Source organism: Ptiloglossa arizonensis, chromosome 13 (genome assembly GCF_051014685.1).
Source record: "Ptiloglossa arizonensis isolate GNS036 chromosome 13, iyPtiAriz1_principal, whole genome shotgun sequence".
In the NCBI taxonomy this organism is placed as follows: Eukaryota; Metazoa; Arthropoda; class Insecta; order Hymenoptera; family Colletidae; genus Ptiloglossa; species Ptiloglossa arizonensis.
This window is the reverse complement of record NC_135060.1, coordinates 2,193,364-2,213,120: the sequence shown is the minus strand read 5'-3', so window position 1 is coordinate 2,213,120 and position 19,757 is coordinate 2,193,364. Positions and strand designations below refer to the sequence as shown.

General features: G+C 44.5%; 1 protein-coding gene across 3 annotated transcripts in view; it reads left to right on the top strand.

The window, feature by feature from the left end:
* LOC143154051 (paired box protein Pax-6) overlaps positions 1–19,757 on the top strand; it is a 103,220-nt gene that overhangs the window by 33,656 nt on the left and 49,807 nt on the right. For all 3 annotated transcript variants that reach the window (XM_076325816.1, XM_076325815.1, XM_076325817.1), the window contains exon 4: positions 32–212. In XM_076325816.1, the coding sequence (XP_076181931.1) occupies positions 32–212 (181 nt within the window). The remainder of the gene's footprint in view (positions 1–31; positions 213–19,757) is intronic.

Sequence of the window (19,757 nt, the reverse complement as noted above, 5' to 3'; positions counted from 1 at the left end):
CGCATTTTACCGCAAAATATTATTGTTGCAGGTACTATGAAACCGGATCCATCAGGCCCAGAGCCATCGGTGGTAGCAAACCGCGCGTAGCCACGGCGGAAGTCGTAAGCAAGATTTCCCTGTACAAAAGTGAGTGCCCTTCTATTTTTGCATGGGAGATCAGAGATCGTTTGCTTCAGGAGGGTGTCTGCACGAACGACAACATTCCTAGTGTAAGTACAACAACCTCCATCCCTTACAAAGTACCATTTATTCGCGACACTCGATACATTCAACGCCAGATCGGTCTTCGGGGACCGTTAAAGTCCATTAACCCTCTCGATACCAACGGTTTAGGTTACCACGCCGGAGACCACACTTTCGTCGAAACAGACCCGTGATTAATCTTGCAGGAATATTTCGAATAAAAATTCTATCGTTCCATAGTACCTTTCTTCGTTTCCAAGAAGAAACGAAGACCCAGCCGTGACACGACCAGTGTTATAATCCATACGAATCTTTTCTTCGAACCACAGAAACGATCGAAGATCGATCGGTGTACGGTAATTGTTGTAAGAATTCTTTCTGGCGTTCGATGTGTCAAAGAAGTTATAATTAAGAAAAAGTTACCATTCTCGCGATGAAATGCAATCTTCTTGAAGCTGCTCGTAAGTGCGTTTCGCTCTTAAGCGTGTATCGAACGAAACGATGTAGGAAAAGAAGGCGAGATTCGGTTCGAACGATGGTTTTCACGGTAACAAGGAGGACGGTTTATAAAGCGTGTCGCAAAACACGAGTAATGGAGCTCGAGTTTCGTAGGGTGGAGGTCGTAAGCGCGCAAGCGTGTTATCAACGGGGCTTTCTCCACGCATACAAAACAGTGGCGCGTTTACATAGATATCCGAGAGGGGATGGAAATCAGTTTTCTGGTAGGTGGTTACAGGGGTGTGTTTATGCGAGCCGATGAAATCTCCGTACAAGCAAGGCGACATAAATTCCATGGTTGTCGATTCGCTCGGAGCCGCGCGAACTTCCAGCTTACTTTCACGGCGATTTTCACGATATTTCGTAGCGGGTTCGGGAATTCCCGTTTAGAAAAGTAATTCGTAGTTTTTCCTTCGAAAACACTGGGTGGTTCTTAATCGATTCTCGATACTTCGGTGAGCGAACTCGAAGCGCGTAACGATCCGTCGTTCGCGAAATATAACGTTCGAACGTTACAAACTTAACATCGGGGAGAACGCTTTTCGAGATTGAAAAGAAAACAACGACTCTTTCTTGACATTTTCTTAATCTTCGAACACGGGTAACCACGTTTGCACGTTAAAACTTTGACTCGAATTTCCTTTTTGGTATATATATTACCGCACGGACTCGATACCACCGAGTTTTATATCATATCTCTCGACACTGGTCGAACATCGATACCAATGGAAAGTTCGAAGACGTTGCGATCGAACGCGTGAAACGCATCGGTTATTCGAAACAGCGCATCGTGGACGCGTTAAATGCATCGGCTCGGTAAAACTTGGATCGTCGAGAGTTCGTTCAAAACGAAACGGTAACACGAGCGGACGAGAGCGCGAGTCTTCGGCATCGAAATCACGCGGACGCGCGGGGAACATTTGCTCGCGAACAAAGGAATCAATTAAGAAATTGCCAAAGGCGGAAGGAATAACGTACGGATGAAAAGAAAATCTTTCTTTTTTTTTTCCCCGACATCTCCCTTTTTTTCTCCGATCTCGAAGACTTATACTCCACCCACCGATACGTTCAGAGTTCACGACAACGGGGCTGCTTCTCATGGTGGTCCCCCGTTGCCATGGATATTTGCATGCGTCCAATAAACGGTGGCTAAGGGGCTCTCGACTCGCTCGGGGTAAAAAGCGAAAGAGGGTCGCTAAATTCTCTTTTCCTCTGCTACGTCCCTCCGTGCCGCCCTCCTTCGCCAACCCTCTGCCTCTTTTTTCTTTTTTTTTCTTTTTTTCTTCCTCTTTCTTTCCCTCGCGCCTTCGTAATGGGTTCGAGGTGTACGTACACCGCCACCCTCCTACAGATGCTCCGGCTGAAATTCCGAAAGAAAGGGATGACGGCGGTGGGGTAGAGCATTTTTATCGTCGCGAGGGAAACTGTCAGAAGTTAACTGTCTCCGATAGGAATAACAGGGCCATCCGAAAGATTGCTTCGAAGCTTCTGTTCGCCGGCGATCGCTACGGAATTTCAAAACGTAACGCGATCTGACCGAAAATCGTGAATCTTGCCTCTTCTTCGCTTTTTTTTTCTCCAGGAATTTGCCACGAAAATGGGCAATTTTTTAAGTACCGGTGAAAGCTCGTAACCGAGTTTCTCGTACGTAAGAAATTACAAAAATATCGTTTCGTTTCTCGCTTCTCTTAATTTTGTTCACCTGGTTTCGTCGGACGGATAATACGAACACTTTAAGTCCCGTGTAGGTATTAAAAAAATTACCAAAATATAATTTTTCTTCCGCCTATTACAATTTTCTTCTTCTAGTTTTACCAGAAAATAGTAATATTTTAAGTCCCGAAGATTTAAAAGAAAGTTTCTCGCATTAAACGAGTTACAAAAAAGTACGAAGACTTGGAACTAAATTTCTTATATTAAATAAATTACAAACATGTCATTTTTTCTTTACCTATAAAGTAATAGTCGACAATGAATTTCGTTATCACCTTAATAAATAATATCAGTAGTGAGAATCATTTCGTTACTTTTAAACAAGAATTACTACAGCAGACTACCAAATACATACGATAGACTATTACCTACAGGGTTGGGTGTAACATTATCTACGATACTAAAAAACAGTGCACAGTATTTACACTGGCCTGTTCCGAATTGATGTAAATAACAGTATAGAAGAAGAGGCGTACAATCTGGGATTGTAACAATGCTGAAAGTTACGCACCGAGAAGACCAAGCGCACAGTAGTTGTAATATATTTTCCTATAATCCTTGGTATATATTTCGAGACATTAAAACGCGTAGCCTCCGGGCTTGCAACACGGTGCTCCGACACGAGCCGAGACGATCGCGGAATTTAACGGTTTAACAAATTACACGGACGCGGCCGGGGCCGGGAGAGAGCCTCCAGGGCGAAGGAGGATCAAAGCCGGTGTACAAAGTATAATCCTCGGCCGCGTTTGAGCATCCTGTAAGCGCTTCTGAACTTGTTGTGGGTAAGATTAACGTTTCTTTAATGGCCCGTGTAATATTCCATTATGTACAGTTCGCTCGAGAATTATTGCGTCGACGTTCGGCCGGGAAGGGGTTCGATGGTGGGGGGACCCGGGGGGCGGAGCGTGGAACCAGATCGACCGAATAGAGAAATAAAAGGAGAATCGCGATAGGAGCGATCTCTCTTTCGCGGTGTTTGCGACACCGACGATATTTTAGTTGCACCGGACAAGAGCACGATTTCTCGTAATTTCGTTAATATTTCGGTCCTAGAGTCGCGAATCGTGTTCAGTAGAGATTTCGAGAGAAAGAATAGTTTTTAAAAATGTTCAATTTCGTTTCTCGATACCGATTATAGCTCACAATACGTCCAAATCTTCCCAGGAACTCCCCTCGTATTATGTATTATGAATTCTACGGAATTCTACGTTCCCCTCGTATTATAACATCAGGAACGAGACTTCTGATTTTTATTCGCGAATAAAAAATAAAGAAAGCACACCGTTCACGAATCGTCTTAAATACCTTCTATCTCGATCGATGGAAAAATTGAAGAAAATTCGTTACTCCCGCAAACGCGCGATTCGCTTGGTTGTCAGAATTCGCGTCGCGTTGGGGCACGCGATACAGACACAACGGTGAAAAAATTCGCTCGTTGGTCGCGGAACGATCGGTATTCGACCGGTGAATGGAATCGCGCGAGTGTTTCGTTTCCGTTCGGATAAGGAGGTAAATCACACGCGTACGAAATCGATTCGATGATATCGCAGGAACGTCCGTAGATTTTCGTTCTGGACCGGGTATCCTTTCCGTGTCCTCGGTGCGTCGAGAGCTAGTAGTTGAACGAACAGGAGAGGACGGGAGAGGGCAAACGACGGGGAGGGAAAAGGTACGAACGGTAAGGAGGAACGAACGTATTCCGAGCGGGTCGCGGTGATTGAGGGAAATTTCATTATTCTCAGACATTACCCCCGTTATTGTAATGCCATCAAATTGGATACGCTTCGTACACCCTGTAAAACGGCCGGAATATCCTTGAATATCCCGGAGCGGCAGCTTGCTCTTGCCTCGACCTCGGAAAGGTGCGGGAATAAACTCGGTGCGTCGCGAATCTTTCGCCCTCGTCGGAACAATTTTACATTTTCGCTAATAAATTCTGCCTCGGTGGAATACACTCGCGGGGTTCTCGTTCTTTTCGTTCAGAGGAACGTTCCGTGACGCGTTAGACGAGAACCTTCGAGACACTCGGAAATAAAGAACCGCGATTGCAACGAATCGAGTTTGTTAAGCGATAGGTTGCTCGATCGGTTTCCTCGATTCGATACGAAACGAAGCTTCAAATTCCTCGCGTTAGTTCTCCAAAGTGTTCACAAGAACAGCGAAAGTGGCGATCGAGCGTTCAAATATATTTCCAATTTTAATTTTCATTTCTTATTATTATTAAACCAAAACGAAGTAAAAATTCTCCAACTTCCTTCTATCGTTCGAATAAAGTATTTACTTCTCGTCGACGAATTTCTTTGCACTTCTCGATAATTGTCTGATATCAATCGCGTTAAAAATTGAAACGCGATTGTCACGTTTCGCTGCTGCGATCGTTCTCCGCGATTTCTATTGAACAACGAACCAGAGATATTTTCCCGTTTCGACGGTAGGAGGGGTTTCTAGTTCCGTTCAATTAAATAATTCGGTTTGTTTAGAAAAAAGGAATATCCTCCCGCTTTGAGGAGGGATCGCCCGAACGATCGAATGGACAATGATTCGACAAACCCGAAACGGCTGCAGGACGTGGCGTCGGATTCGAAATGTCCTGTGAAGCTTTCGCTATCCGTTTCGTCGTCGACTGCCGTTTCGGTCCCCGGTCGGATTTGAATCTGGCACCCGGCGTGGCGGACGCGTTATTGGTTTACTCGCACCACTGGTTCCGGAATACTATCAGTGGTTCTCGGCCGCTCGCAAACCTGGACCCGTGTACCGTAAAAACTCTCCAACCCGTTTTCATTTCGAGACCGTTGGAATCTCCGTGCTCGAGACTCGCGCAACGATCTTAATTCACTTTCTAATAAACAATCTTACGAATCCTCGAATTTCATACAACTCCGTCTCAACTTCTTCGAAGACGAATCATTTTCGAACGAATTAAAGCTAGAACGTCTATCGATTTAGCGACGATGTTGCGGTACATTATCGCCATTTTTAATTACGTATATTCGAAATAGCTTAAACACTGTAAAGTTAACATTGTACATTTGTCACTTTGTTGGGTGTAATTATAGTAAAATACTTTCGAGGATAGGTATCTTTCGTCTCGATAAGGTTGTGATCTTTTAGCGCAAACTGTCTTCGTTTGTCGAGATTGGGAAACATTTATATATTTAACAGATTAACTGTGCTAGAAAATAATTTTTACGATTGCATTATATTTCAAAGGTTTCAATTCCAAACACGTTTATCGTTAACGTAAAATTATAACCGAAATTATATTGATTTTGTTCGCTTCGTTGAAAGCAACGTATAATAGGTAACCGTTATCGACCAATGGTGTACAAGTCGCGTGTGCGGATTATTGGTACTATTGGTTTTATCGAACGACGAAACTTATCGAACAACCTATTGCGTTAGAAATTGTACACTAACAATAAGCAGAGAGAGAACCACTGCCAAACGAGATTACATTCGTTGAGCTGGCCGGCCTGACCGCGATCGTTCTTTCAGGGAGTTGACGTTGATGTCTCACCCCCAATGAACACTTCGAAATCACGAGTGGCTGCCGTATACTTCACTCCCTTGGTCCAATGTCAAAAGTTGAAGTTCCTTTTGCAATTCAATTCGTGTTACACCTGGAGAAATAAACGATACGCTCCGAGTCTCCAGTCTGGACCACAGGTTGTTTCTTATCAAAACTTTGCCGAAACGAATTTCCCTCCTCGAGGGCAACAAAAGAAAATCATCGTAGACGTTATTAAAGAAAACAAAGAAAAGGCAATAATAATTGAAGAACCGGTTAATTTACTTATTATCTTACTGGTTTTTTAGATGCAGGTGTTTTCGATTCGTTCGTTCGAAAAATAATTCTTCGAATTCGATTAATTCTCATGGTTAACCACAAAGTGTGCACGTGCAAGGAAAAAGAATATCCGAATGTTAACAAGTTTGATATCTCCATAAGCGAGAATAGGTATCCTAGGAAATTGTAAGACTCTCGTGGAAGACCCTTGTTAGATTTTCGTATACGTTTTCTTATATTATTATTGTCAAATTCTCTAGGTAAATGTAACGGTTCGTGTACTAGTTCAATGTAACCGAAACTATGACGTGTAGCCAAATCGGGCAGATCGGTCATCTTTTTCGGTTAGGGAGGATCGAAAGGGTTAACTCGAGTATCCCAATGATGGGATTCGATGTCTAAACGGCGCCACTAACGCTTTCACCGGGACTGACCATGTGACATCTACAGCAACGTTGTTTCCTCCCGTTCGTCGACTTAGGGGTGGAAAATCACGAGTACCACAAGGGAGTTGAATCGGGGGTAACACGATTTCCCGTGGTGGTCGAGCGTGTCCCTTTAATTAATAGTCTCCCACCGTGAATGGACGATCCTAGGGACGTGTTTGCACGCTATTTCCACGTGCTGAAGCGGACTGGTCGAATGTTTGAACGACCAACCGTCTCTATTAGCACCACAGAACACGCCTCCCAGCATCTCTAACGTCGACTTGATTGTTCGTTGCTCGTCCGACTCGAGACGAATAATCGCGAAAACGTACATCGATCAAGAGTCCGACAAGCTGCTCGAAACTGTTATCTCGACACCCGTAGACACCGAAACTAAATACAGGACGATTCGTTGTTAGGAATATAACAAATTACTTTCCACTCGCTGGAATCGAATCCATTGGTTCCAAACTTATCCAAAGCCGCTCTCCTAAAAAGAAGAAACAAACGTGCCCAAGTTGAGCTTAAAATGATCCAAAAAGACTTCTTACGATTGTTGAACTCTTAAGACGAAAATATCGATGGAAAGAGAGGGTGAGATCTCTTCCTACCATCGAGAATCACACCCTCCCACTTTGGAAAACACTGTTTTGGCGTTAGGTCTGGGTTAGGTCCTACTTATTATCCAACTAGTTTCTCGGATAGGTGTTTTCGATTCCTCGTTCTCCGTATCTCTATAAGCGAGAACAGGTATCGCTCGCGTATCCTAGGAAACTGTGAGACTCTCGTAGAAGAGCCTTGTTAGATTTTTAGAGAATGACACCGTACCGTGGACGACACCTCCCACTTTGGAAAACACTGTTTCGATCGGTAGACACATCGGCGCGCGGCAATGGTGTCCGCGATAGTTGACCGCGGTAAGAACGATCGGAACAGGGAGATCCGTTCGGACGTGACAACGACGTCGTTCGCGATATATGCGGTAAGTAACCGCAACAATGCCAAAAGAGAAAGAACCCGGCCGAGGGTAGGGTGGATCTCGGTGGTGGAAGAGCCAAAGTAATGGATGGCTGCTGGAACCCGAGGCGAGTGAATTGTTGGCCCCTGCACGTCCGCCTTGGAGACACCCTCGGCTTGCCCTGGCCGCGTAAATCAATGCACCCCTTCGTCCTCTCGCGTTACCAACCCCTCCTTCGAGCTGGTGCCACGAGCAACCCCTCTTCTCTCGGTGCTCTGTGTCCTCTCACGGAGCGCTAGGCAGCCCTCTTCTTGGGCTCTAGACAGAGCCATGGTGGGGGTGGAACGAGGGGTAGGGAGAGGGTGTCGGAGACGTCCGGCTACTGCATTATGTATTTCTCGCCGAACCGCCGCTAACTCTCACCCTTTTTCATCCCCTTCGTCCAACGTTTCTTCCGTTCGTTCCTTCGCACCTCGTTTCTTTCTCGCGCAATCCGTCTCCTCGTTTCTCTCTCTCTTTCTCTCTTTCTCTCTCTTTCTCTCGTCTAGGTTCCCTTATTTCCATGGTCGATCCTTTACGGCGGTGTCGCTGAAGTCTTTTTCTTCCGCGCGAGTCGACGTCCCTTTTAATCACCGAACCGTCGCCGGACGATGCTCTTATGGAATTAATTTCTTACGGGGACGAATTTCGTCCTGCGGCGGAAGCAGCTCTGCCCTTTACGCGGTACACCTGTCGCGGCCCGTCACACCATCCCGAGATCCTTGTCTCGTTCTTGCGAACCGATGTCGCGATCCTCCTCTCGGTCACGGTTCTTCGAAATTGGATTTCTCGATCGTTTTACCAACTTTCCTACAAATACGTATAAATTAATTATTTTACGTTGGAAAGATATTGCACGTGTCACGGGTATGCTCGTTTCAGCGAGAAAGGTAAGAGTGGAACGCGAGCGACGCGCGTAGCGAAACATCCATCCTGCGATCGTCTATCGTACTCGCTGTGTAACAAAATACGATACATTAAAATTTGTTCGGTTTCGAATGACCAGCGATACCATCCTCGCGTTATTGCCAAGGAAGCCGTGCGCAACCCTCTCTCCGTTGGACGTTTCCCTTCTACGCGGGATCGAGCGATATTATTTAGGCGCAAGACGGGAACAGCTCGAAGCCTCCTCCAGCTGACGAAGAATACCTCCGTCGAGCCAGTTAACATCACTTTAACCGCCGAGCGCTCCGGCAACCTTATACCCGGACCTCTTCGTCTCCGTTCAAGTTCAACCACCGTGTAGCGGCTGTCCCGTCCAATCAGAGACGATCGACTGTCCTTCGCCTATAAACGAGCGTGTGTCATCCCGAAGACGTGCCTCGTACGTGAACTGTACGCGTATAAACCGGTGTAGCCGAAGGATATCGGTTTACAGGTTGCCCGATTGTCTTCAACATTTTCCTCTTAGGAGACTATCAGGGACTTCGATCTTCCCGAGGCAGTTTTATTTCTCGAAACTGGTCTCTCGCCTCCCCTGCCACGTTCCCGCCTCTTTTTCGCCCTGCGTCGGAATCCTGAATACCCAGTTACTTTTACCCGCCGGGCACCGGTACGTGTCCTCGGATTCCTTTTCGCGTACCTTTGCGCCGTCCTTTCCTTTTCTTCGATAAAATCTCCATCGAGAAATCAAATATCGATGACGGTTCCTTTCACGGTGCGACCGCAAATTGTTCTCGAACCTCTCGGAGAACTTTTCGGGCTCCGACTGACCCAACGCGTTCGTAGATCAGAGATTGATTTCTCTGACTTTCGAGACTCACAAGTGATAAGCGAAGGTTTCGTGGAAATGATACCATTCCTCGAATTATTCCGATTAAAACACGAATCCAAACACGACCTAAATTGGAGTGCTCTTTGATTCAATATATGCACCATTACGCAACGTGTATTGTGTTTTCTCTTTTTTGCTGGGTAAGGTCTCTTTGAGCTCCAAACGCTGAGTAGAAGCGATTGGAGGGAACGAATCGTGGAATGTTAACAGATTTTAGTAAACTGACAAAACTTATCGAATAACCCAGTACATGTATCTTCGCGTATTTATAATACGTTTGACAAATAGCTGCAACAAGAAAACACGTAAACCCAATTACTGGTAGCCAGCCAAAGTGCTGTTGGGGTGAGGTGTGTCCCTCCTCCTATTTGTTTTCGCTGTCGCGAACACTTTAGTAAACTAGCCGTTTGAGAAACTAATTTTTCGATATCGATGAAGTAAATTCTTTCTCGCAAATTTTTTTTCTCGATCACTTTCAATTCTGATCGATCGAAAGAATAATACTCGAATCGAGTAATCTGCGTTGGTACTCTGACAGTTGATCTTTGGTAATAAATTCTTTCCTCTGGCAAATACTATTTTCGGATCCTAAATACGATACAACCGTATCGTAAATTTTTATTCGAAAAAAGAAAGCGTACTGTTACTATTTTAAAAAGTTTAAAAATTGAATTTTGTAATTCTTGTCGAAAAAATGTCGATCATTTTAAATATAGATAAATTTGGTAATTTTTTTAAAAGGAAAGCCCGTATCTTGGCTATATTTTTAAAAGAATGTAAACTTTAGAATCGTCAGCAGGGGTGTCGATTAATTAATATATAACAGTTCGATCGATGTAATCGTTAAAATGACGGGCACGTGACCGTGTTGAGCGCGTCTCGCGCTGATACCCTCCTATCGAGGACCATGATCCACCGTTGGTGGATCGTAGGAATCCGGAGTAGACGAGGGTTGCCGGTGGTGCGTTCTCCATCGTGCGTGCAGAAGGCAATAACGCGCGACGCGTGGCGTCCACGCCGCCCCGGTATTACTCCAAGGGAACCCCTGCCGCGTTGCTAAATACCGCATCCCCTCTACTCGACGACCACCATCGGCAGCACCACCCCTTCGACGTCTTCGAGCCAGCCCTTATATCACCGACGGAAACTACCCTCGACTGTTCCAGATCGAAAGCTGTGATTATACGCGGCATCGAGCGTCCAACGCTCGACGATCTTTCGTCGATGGTGAAACCAGAGAGAGAGAGAGAAAGAAAGAGCGTATGGAACCGAAGAGAAAAAGAGAAAAAGAGAGAGAAAGAGAAAGAGAGAGAACGCTGTCCTTTCACGTTGCGTACAGTTTAGAATCTCCCTTTCATGTCTCTTCTCTCCGTGGGTTTTACTCTCTCGTACGCTCTCGTCTCTCCCGCAAATTGGCCGTCTCTCTCTTTTGGTTTAAATTGCGAATACCACGCGTTCCTCGACTTCTATTTAAATGTAATTTGTATCTTGCCGGCGCAATCACTCACCCCTTAATTTCTTTTCCGTTTCCCTCTTTGTTAGGTTTTTGCACGTTTGGTTCCACTGGCTGTCCCTCCTGTCCCTCCTGTCCCTCTTGTCCCTCCTGTCGCTCGGTTTCGCGCAATCTCTGTCGATATTTGTTTTCCTTGGACCGCACGGGAACGAACCATGGAATGGATTTCGGGTTTTCTTGAGCGGTACGAGCGCGATTCCTTCCAAGAGAGAACGAAACTAACGAAACTTCCACTTTTCGATATTGTTCGTCGAACGTTTCATTCGAGTACTATTCGAGAACGGTGCAATTAATATTTTATTTCTCCTAAAAAAATACCATTATTCGATTCGATTCGATACGAAATTCGTCGTGCTACTTCTTAAAAGGACGTTGCGCGCAAGATAGATTGCTAGAAGGAAATAGAGAAACTTAAATCGAGGTAAAAAATGCACTTGTGTACGATAATTACGACTCGTGAAAGCGATTTTATCAGTGTGTATAAGTACATTGACGAGATTCGAAGAAACAATATATAACATTGCCAACAGCTTCTCAAATGTGGTCCAGGAACCCTTGTGGATCCGGCAACGTGTTTGTGGGTAACCGCGAAGTCTCGAATGGAAAAAAGAAGAATATTCTACATGTAAATTGTAATGAATTCTTCTCGTGATACTTCAGTATTATTAAAAGCGCTCTTTAAAGTGTTGTTCCTCGTCGATGGTAAATCGTAAAAAAAAAGCAAAAAAAAAACTAAAAAATAACAAACTTGAAACGGTTGAAATTTTTTGTATATTTCTATCGATGTTTTCTCTCACTTATAACACGAATGATAAATGTAAAAATATGAAACCGTTTAAATCAAATAAGAAATTTGAAACGTTGAAACATCTTTTGCAAAACAGTTCTAAAATACATTGAAAGAATGATTGAAGGACGACACCGATACGTGTAACAACCTATTACGTCGTTCACTGTTTGTAATTACCGATGAAAGTGTCTCGAGGCGGATCTATGCAATTTCTAATTCCCCCGTTTATAGTCTCGTGTGTTCGTTTGGCATTATCTCTTCTCTAATGTCGTTTTCTCGAAGCGGTATAACTGTACCGCTCAGAAATGCGATCCACGATGCGGCGGGGGCTCGGCCAAGTTTCTTGGTGTTCCGAACGATAAATCAAACTAGCAACGATAACTCGTGGAATAATGGCCCGCGAGATAACGATACACGGGAAAGGATCGTCTTCGTTGCCCGGAATTGGTTTCTAGCTCCTTTTGCAGCTCGTTCCGGATGACGCGATTCTATATCGAGCCAGACGGTTAATCTGTATCAGGATAATTAAATGACTGACCTATTAGCGAGTATCTCGTTAAGGGTACACAAGTAGCGAACATTAGAAACCAGTTTCCTTCTGGATAATCACGTTTCTTGAAATACCGGCCGAACTGTCCAACATTCTTCGAGCGTAACGATTATTTTAACGCCTCCCGATACACCTTTTATATTTTACTTTCCGACGTTCGAATGAAACGTTTTAAGTTTTATCACAGTTGCCCCAACAATTTAATCTTTCCTTCTGTTTCTGCTTATCACTCGTACAATATCGTTATTCTTTCCTAAAGAGGGCACGTAACATTTGGAAAAATGATTAATCTTCCATCGATTACCAATTGCTCCGCCACTCGAACAATTCTCAGCGAGAAGAAACGCTCTTCGACGAAAGAATTGTAAAAAAAACTCCTTCTTCGAATTCGCGAGGTCCGAAGTATCACAATTTTATAGAAACGGAACAATGTTGTCTCTTTCGACGAGTTGAGAAAAACGCTTTGACTCGAATTGAAAATCGATTAAGAAAATTCCTTCGTTGAAGAGTTGTCGTTGTTTCGTTCAAAAACACGTCGACAAAGTGTAACCGTTACTGATTACGTTTCGAGCAAACTTCCTAACTCGAAATTGATGGCGCGTTAATGTCCAATTTCCCTCGTGAAAAAAAAAAAGAAAAGGGGTAACGAGAATGTTTGGAATCGCCAGATCGAGTTAACCAGAGTCGTAGCCTCGAACGTACATAATGGAGCTGTCACGTTTACAATTGCACTGCACGCGTTCGCGTCTTTTTTTTTTTTTCCTTTCGACTCGAGCCAAGCAGGATTTCCCACGCGTCATGGGGTGGCTACACGGTATCGCCACTGCGTAGGGTGCAAGATTTATACTGCAAATCGGCGTATCGACGCGTGCCACCGGTTCGCCCCAATTTCTAGGCCTCCGAATTCGTTACAATCGCAATTGGGAATAATCGGCGAAAAATTGCACCGTTTTTCTACGCCGTAGCTATTTCGTGGGAGCGTCGAGGCGCATAGTGCTCGATGAAACGTACGGTACACCCCTTACGCGATTATTAACGAATCAATTGAAACGTTGGAAAATTCCGATTCCATTCGAAAGGTCTAACGTTCATCTTACCCTTTTATCGACTACCAAATATCCTTGGGACGCGTTAAAATTTAACACATTGATTTCGATGCGTTTCAAAGCAATGCGAAACAATTGGTAAAATTGTCTAATATTTTTTACCTCTACTGTAATTACGTTGCTGATTCAATTTAGTACGTTGATCGTTACGCGTTTTAAAATAACGTAAAGCAATATTTATTATTCAAGTATGTTCACAACTCGAATTGTTACGTAGAGAAATCTCGTAAAAAGAACCGTCGATATTTTCGGCGTATTAAAATACATTTAGAAGAAGTATCGAATCATTATCGAGTATCGAGCAGCGGAAACCACATAACACGATACACTCTTATTACGTGACTCGCGTAACCTGTGATTTAGATGCTTGCACGGGACTCTGTGGTACTTGGCGCGAGCGAGCGAGCGAGCGAGCGAGCGCGCGAACGCACGCCTAGAGGGGTGACTTAATGACAGGTTATGACATTTTGCTCGCAGTCCTCTCGTATGCGCGATGTATGCTGTTCTCGCGCACACGAGATGCGGTAGCACGTGTCACGTATCATCGCACTCCCCTGTATCTCGTTTCGAATGGCAAATACGAACGAACCGAGAACACCGAAAAAAAGCTCCGTTGGATCCTATTAGGTACGTTGAACCAATTTCAGGTGCGACGAGGCTTGGTCGTTCGTTGAATTTAATCGCGGTAATTTAAAAGATAACGTTCACGTACCACGGATCGTGAATGAACGATAAGAACACACTCGTAAAAATTTACAAAGAAACCCTTACGTGTACTATCTTCGAAAAAGAAATACGAAGAGTTGCGAGCGTCGTTGCTGTTAATCGTCCCACTCGTTATCGAAACTTAAACGGTAGGAGAAGAGGTTAACGACGGAGAGAGTTTCTCGATGACATTGACACGCAGCGCGCGAGGCAAAAGTCACCGAGCGTCTTGAAAGAGGGGTGGCTAGTCATCGAGCCCGGAGCTGTCACAATACCGTTCCTGCGTGACGTCTGGGTAATAGTGTGTACATTATCTCTCGAGCGCGGATACTGTTTACGCGCGCGCGCGCGTACGCGCGTACGCGCTAGTATGGGGGTGCAATTTTTACGAGTGCTTATCCGCGGTAGTCGCGTATTTCCTGTACGTCCCTTCGTCTCCGGCACCCTCTCGCTCGTACGCGCGCGACTCGAGTGTATTAAGGCACGAAAAGCGGAAGAAACGTGGGGTGCGACTCGGTCCTCCCTCTCTTTCGCACTCTATTCAGTCCACTTCCGTTATCCTGGGGTCTGAACGAGCCCCATACACCGCGGCTTTATTATCGCGAAAACATCCTGAAATAGTAGTTCGGGTGACTCGAGGCGCGTGGTCAAAGGCATTTTACGAGGGTTATTCAAAAGTCATGAAAGTCTCGGTTAAGGGCGACATTCCGCGACAGTAACGTTTTCAACCAACGTCTCGTCTCCCGTTTTGAATAATAACCGAGTCTTTCTTACCGATTAATCGCGCGTAACGACAACCCGAACTTGTCCTTCCTTCGAATATTTACTGCTCGCGATACGACTCGTCCAAAGCGAGCTTTTACTTGTAATCGTTTCTATTAATGTTTTGCGTAGATTTCGTGTAAAAAATGTATACAGTCGCACCGTGTACTTGAATATAAGATTTACAATGTTTCGAAGTATTTTAAGAAGAACACAACAAACGCATAGCACGTATTTCCAGCGCAAGAGGTTAAGTGTGCTCAGCAAGCTTACGAAAGCGAATCGAGCACACTTTAAAACGATATATCCCCTATAGTTGAATCGCTGTTCGTTGTCCACTCGAAACAACATCCCGTCCAAACCATTTGTTATCGAAGATAATCCTCGCAACGGCACGAAAATGATTACCGTACTCGTTATCGAATCGTTTAATAGGCATCGTGCGAGGATAATATTGTGACGTCTCTATCCGTGAACCGACACCCTTTTTAAGAACGGTCCACCCTCGGTCTCTCTTCACGGTCCATGCTAATTTCATCGATCCGGCGGATTCTTCTTGGTCCTGGCGTGTTTTAAGCCCCCGCCGCGTGTCGTCCTTTATACGAGTCGCACGGACCAAGGATAATATCTAGGGCTCTTTTGTGCCAATCGCGCATTATATCGCGAGGCGTTACCACGTCGACGTACCGTGGAAAAACGTCCCGAGGTTTCTATTGTCGAATACCGGCTAATAAAACGCACGTGTTTCTAATTTCCTTCCGAAACTGATCAGAAACTTTGCTCACTTCTAGCGAAGAACGCTTCCTTTTTTCTTAAACGGTTACCCCTCTCTGGATACTCCAACGATGGTGGAAAATAACGTGGATTTAAACGATCGATTGCACTCTTTTCTTTGCTACAACTACGGTCACGATTGTTGCATACGTAAACCTGTAAACCTACCAATTTTTATTCAAATCGGTGAAAATCATTTACGAGTATTCCCTCGTCAGGGTCTATACTCGCTCACTTTCCACTCGCTCGACTTTCCTTATCTTTTTACTCTCTCGACACCAGACGACACCCACGTACGCTCACAAACACACCTCTCTCGATACAATGTATTCGCAAACTTTCAATCCTCCGCTCGCACCCTTTCTACAATTCACTTCTCACGCGTACACGCGTTTCTTGTATCACTCGCTCGATCGAACCGATATCACAAATACCACGAATCCGTGAAACGGGCGCGATATATATATTTTTGTGGAGACGAGAACGGGACGAGTTACTTGAAATTTCTTCGACGTCACCCTGTATCTCCTTTCTTTCTTTCGAAAGAAACAACGCAGTTTACCTCTTTTGTCGAGATTCATGCATCGTACAGGATGTTCCAGTATTTTCTATTACTTCGTGTATCGTTCCGACACTGTCTTACACTCTGTCCGAGTGCTCGATATTTCGCGGTGAACGAAGCTCGGTTCCTGGCCGAGGCAAACGCTTTACAGGTTTGCGCGATACTTTAACGCGCACAAAAGCATCGAAGTCACTCGACGTCAGAATCTCGGGCACAATGAGAAGTCGTTGCGGCAAGACGGTTCTACGGCGACAAAGCCGACATCCCAAAGAACGGGTGTGCCGCTCGAACAACAATCCGGGTCCTGGTGTGACATCGAGTGTCTTGGCTGTTTGGACTTTTTTTCTCTCTCTCTCTCTCTCCCTCCCCCTCTCTGTCCGTCTCTCTCTCTCGTTTTGATTGACGTCGACCACAAGTATCGCTGCTTCTTAGCTCTCTATACGGCGACATTTGCCGCGCGTGTCACCCTCGTCATTACCGTGACAATCGTCGCGCACTAGAAATCGATCCCACAATGGCCCGCTTTGTCGCTCTAGGCGAGCCACTCGCGAAACATTGAAACGGCGAGACACGCTTCGTTTTTCTCGTCCAAACCCGAAGAAAAGAGTTTCGCATTGTCGAACAACGTGCTCGATCCACAACGTTTTCATACGGCCAACGGTAAACCGTTCACTGGGCCCTCCGGTGATATATTTAACCATTCTTTCGTAATACGTCCGTCAGAGGGTTTCGACTAATTCAAATATCTCGAGTTTACGCAGTGTTCTAGCATTCTGCGATTCATTATTTGCTTGTCAACCCTCGAGAGGTTCGACGGACCGTCGAGCAACCTTTGATGTTCCTACGCTACGATTTGTTGAGTTTAATCGTTGTCAGGACGGTGACACGATCTGTATTCGAAAGTAGAAACTATTGGGTTGTTCGGAAAGTGATTTTTTCTCGCGAAAATGAAACATAATTTTTTCAGAGCGTACAAACGTTTTATTAAATTACGTATTAATAAAAGGAAGCTATTGAATAATCAACTTTTCCTATCGTACCGGTGATACTTTGTTACCGGGATGGTACATCTTTTTTTTCCAACGTTCCGGAACGAGTAATCGTTACGGAAGACTGGTACCGTAATTCGTCCTGACGGAAAGGATTAAGAGCAAGGAAAAGAATAGAACGTAACGGATTGTTCGATGAGTCTCGTCGTTCTATGAAACTTCTCGAACCAGCTATTATTCGACCGAGCCAGTCGTTTCGACGTAAACCGCGTAAAAAGACGAGTAATAATAACGCGAGCATCGATATCTCTCGGACAGATATCACCGTGGTCTTCGATGCATCGCGATCGCGAGTGTTGCAGCTATTTTCGGGAATGTTTACAACGTTCGAAGAAGAGCGTAACATCCGGAACGTCGAAGGACATCGAAGACTAGTCGAGGGAGAGTATCAGTGATGTCTGTTTCGTGTTTGGGACGTGTCCGTGATGGGGATGGGTTCGCGTGTGCACTGAGGGGGATGACACTGCTCCGCTCGTGGGTCCGAGATGTCAGCTCGCTTCAACGCCGTGGAACCCTGACATCGGGTCTAACAAACCTCGGGGAACGAAAATCTCCCATGGCCAATCCCAGGACTCCGCGCGTAATCCTGGACACGCGATTTCTCCTCTTCGTCTCTCTCTATCTATCTCTATCTATCTCTATCTCTCGCTCGCCCGATGAAACAGGTTACTCCCATTAAAGACTCTTGAATATGGTGCGATGTATTCTCAGTTTACAGAATACTAAAAATAGGAAATTTACCATTGAAAACTTATCGAAGAATTTATAATCGATCGAGGTGGAAAAATGATGTTCGACGTGGCAGTTCGATCAATTCTTTTATAGCAGTTATAGTTTGTGATAAATACAGATCGCATAGAAGTAGTTGGGAAAGTAAAACGATACGTGGAATATGTGTGGCAATATTTTGTTACAAATGATATTTTAAAGTTAATAATTTCGAGATAATACGAGAAATGCATCGGTGAAATCCAACGGGAAACCGTGTTTAAAATTCAGCTCCACAAGGGTTGACACGAAGGGGTTAATATTACCCCAAGGGGATCCCATACATTCGTAATTGGGTAATCTTGAAACACATACAAAAAAGAGGGATACTGGCTATGTATGTTTATTTACTTTTTAGATTACTTATCGAAACCTGTTATATATAATCGAGAAACGTATCTACGTAATAATAAACTAGATGTGTATATCGTGAAGTATTCCTAATACGAGAAATAATATAAGAAAAGTACTACTCCAAAGTACTCTTGAGAGCATGTCCAAACTTAAAGAAGAAATCGATATTATCTACATACATATTAACGGAGCGTTTAATTAAGACATTTATCCAAAGAACATTAACGAGTTATATCCTCGTTGTATCCTCTTGTCTTTTTTTTTTTCTTAATTACTGAGTTTCACTTCGCGTGAAACTCGTCCAGGAACAATAAATACAATTTCGTTCTCGCGAGATGATGTTCATTTTACGAGGAAACTATGCGCGGGCGAGAATATCCGGCAGCTAGACGGTGCACGGTTCCATTCGTTTTACCATCGTATCTTTTATTTATCCTCTGCTCCTGTGAGCTGCTTTCGTCGGTTCTGTCACTTACAGCTCGTATAAATCCCGGCCAAGTCGTAAAAGAATTCCTGCGAACTAAAGCGGTAGGTTCTCCTGCTGCCGATAGTTCCGCAATTTATTCTCTCCAGTTCTATATTTTTCTCTACGCATCGCTAGGTATTCGCGCGCTGAGATTGGCGTTAACTTCTCACCGTGAAATATACAAGCCCTCCGCACCTATTGTAAATCTATACGATCGCATAATTAGCTATTCATTTTTTAGAGGAGGATAGACCGAGATGTACCGTTTGCCGTTGCTCCTATCGATTCGAATCGTGTAGCACGGTCAATGTTTTAATCGGAAATTTTCAAGTGGAAATAACGAATAAACAGATCCGATAGACCGTATCGTGTACGCGAGAAAAGTAAACGTATGCGCATCGGTGTACCAAGAGAACGCCATTACTGTACGACCGTGCCAAAGATGGTTTAAAAATTTTTGATGATAGAACCACAACCAGAAATCCCTTCTGAGACAAGAATAACCTCAAAGAGTAGCCTTGCGCTGCAGTCGTGCGGAAACATGAAGACACGTTACAAGCTACTGTTAAGCTTTTGCCGTATTGAGTTTCCTCGTAACCATTGCAAAACTGGCTCAGAAGGTGAACTCGACTTCTTTCAGGATCTGCCAACATTTGAAAATATTGAAAAGACTGAAATATGAACAGTGTGGACAGGGTTACGAAATACCATGGTAGCGATGTACTCGATTGATAAAGGGTACAATCGTTACCTATTGCACGTTCCTCGAAGATACGTATAAACATTCAGAGCAATATTACCGTTTAATACACTCGACAGTTTCTCGAAAAGAAAAAATGTACAACTGTTACTTAATTTTGGTCCCTCCTCTGGAAGAAAAAGAAAGAAACACCCCCGTAATTGGTCGGTGTCTGTAAGTTGGTCGGTCTCGTGTAGGAAAGCGCGAGGAAATTGCGGTCGCAGGATTACCAGGAG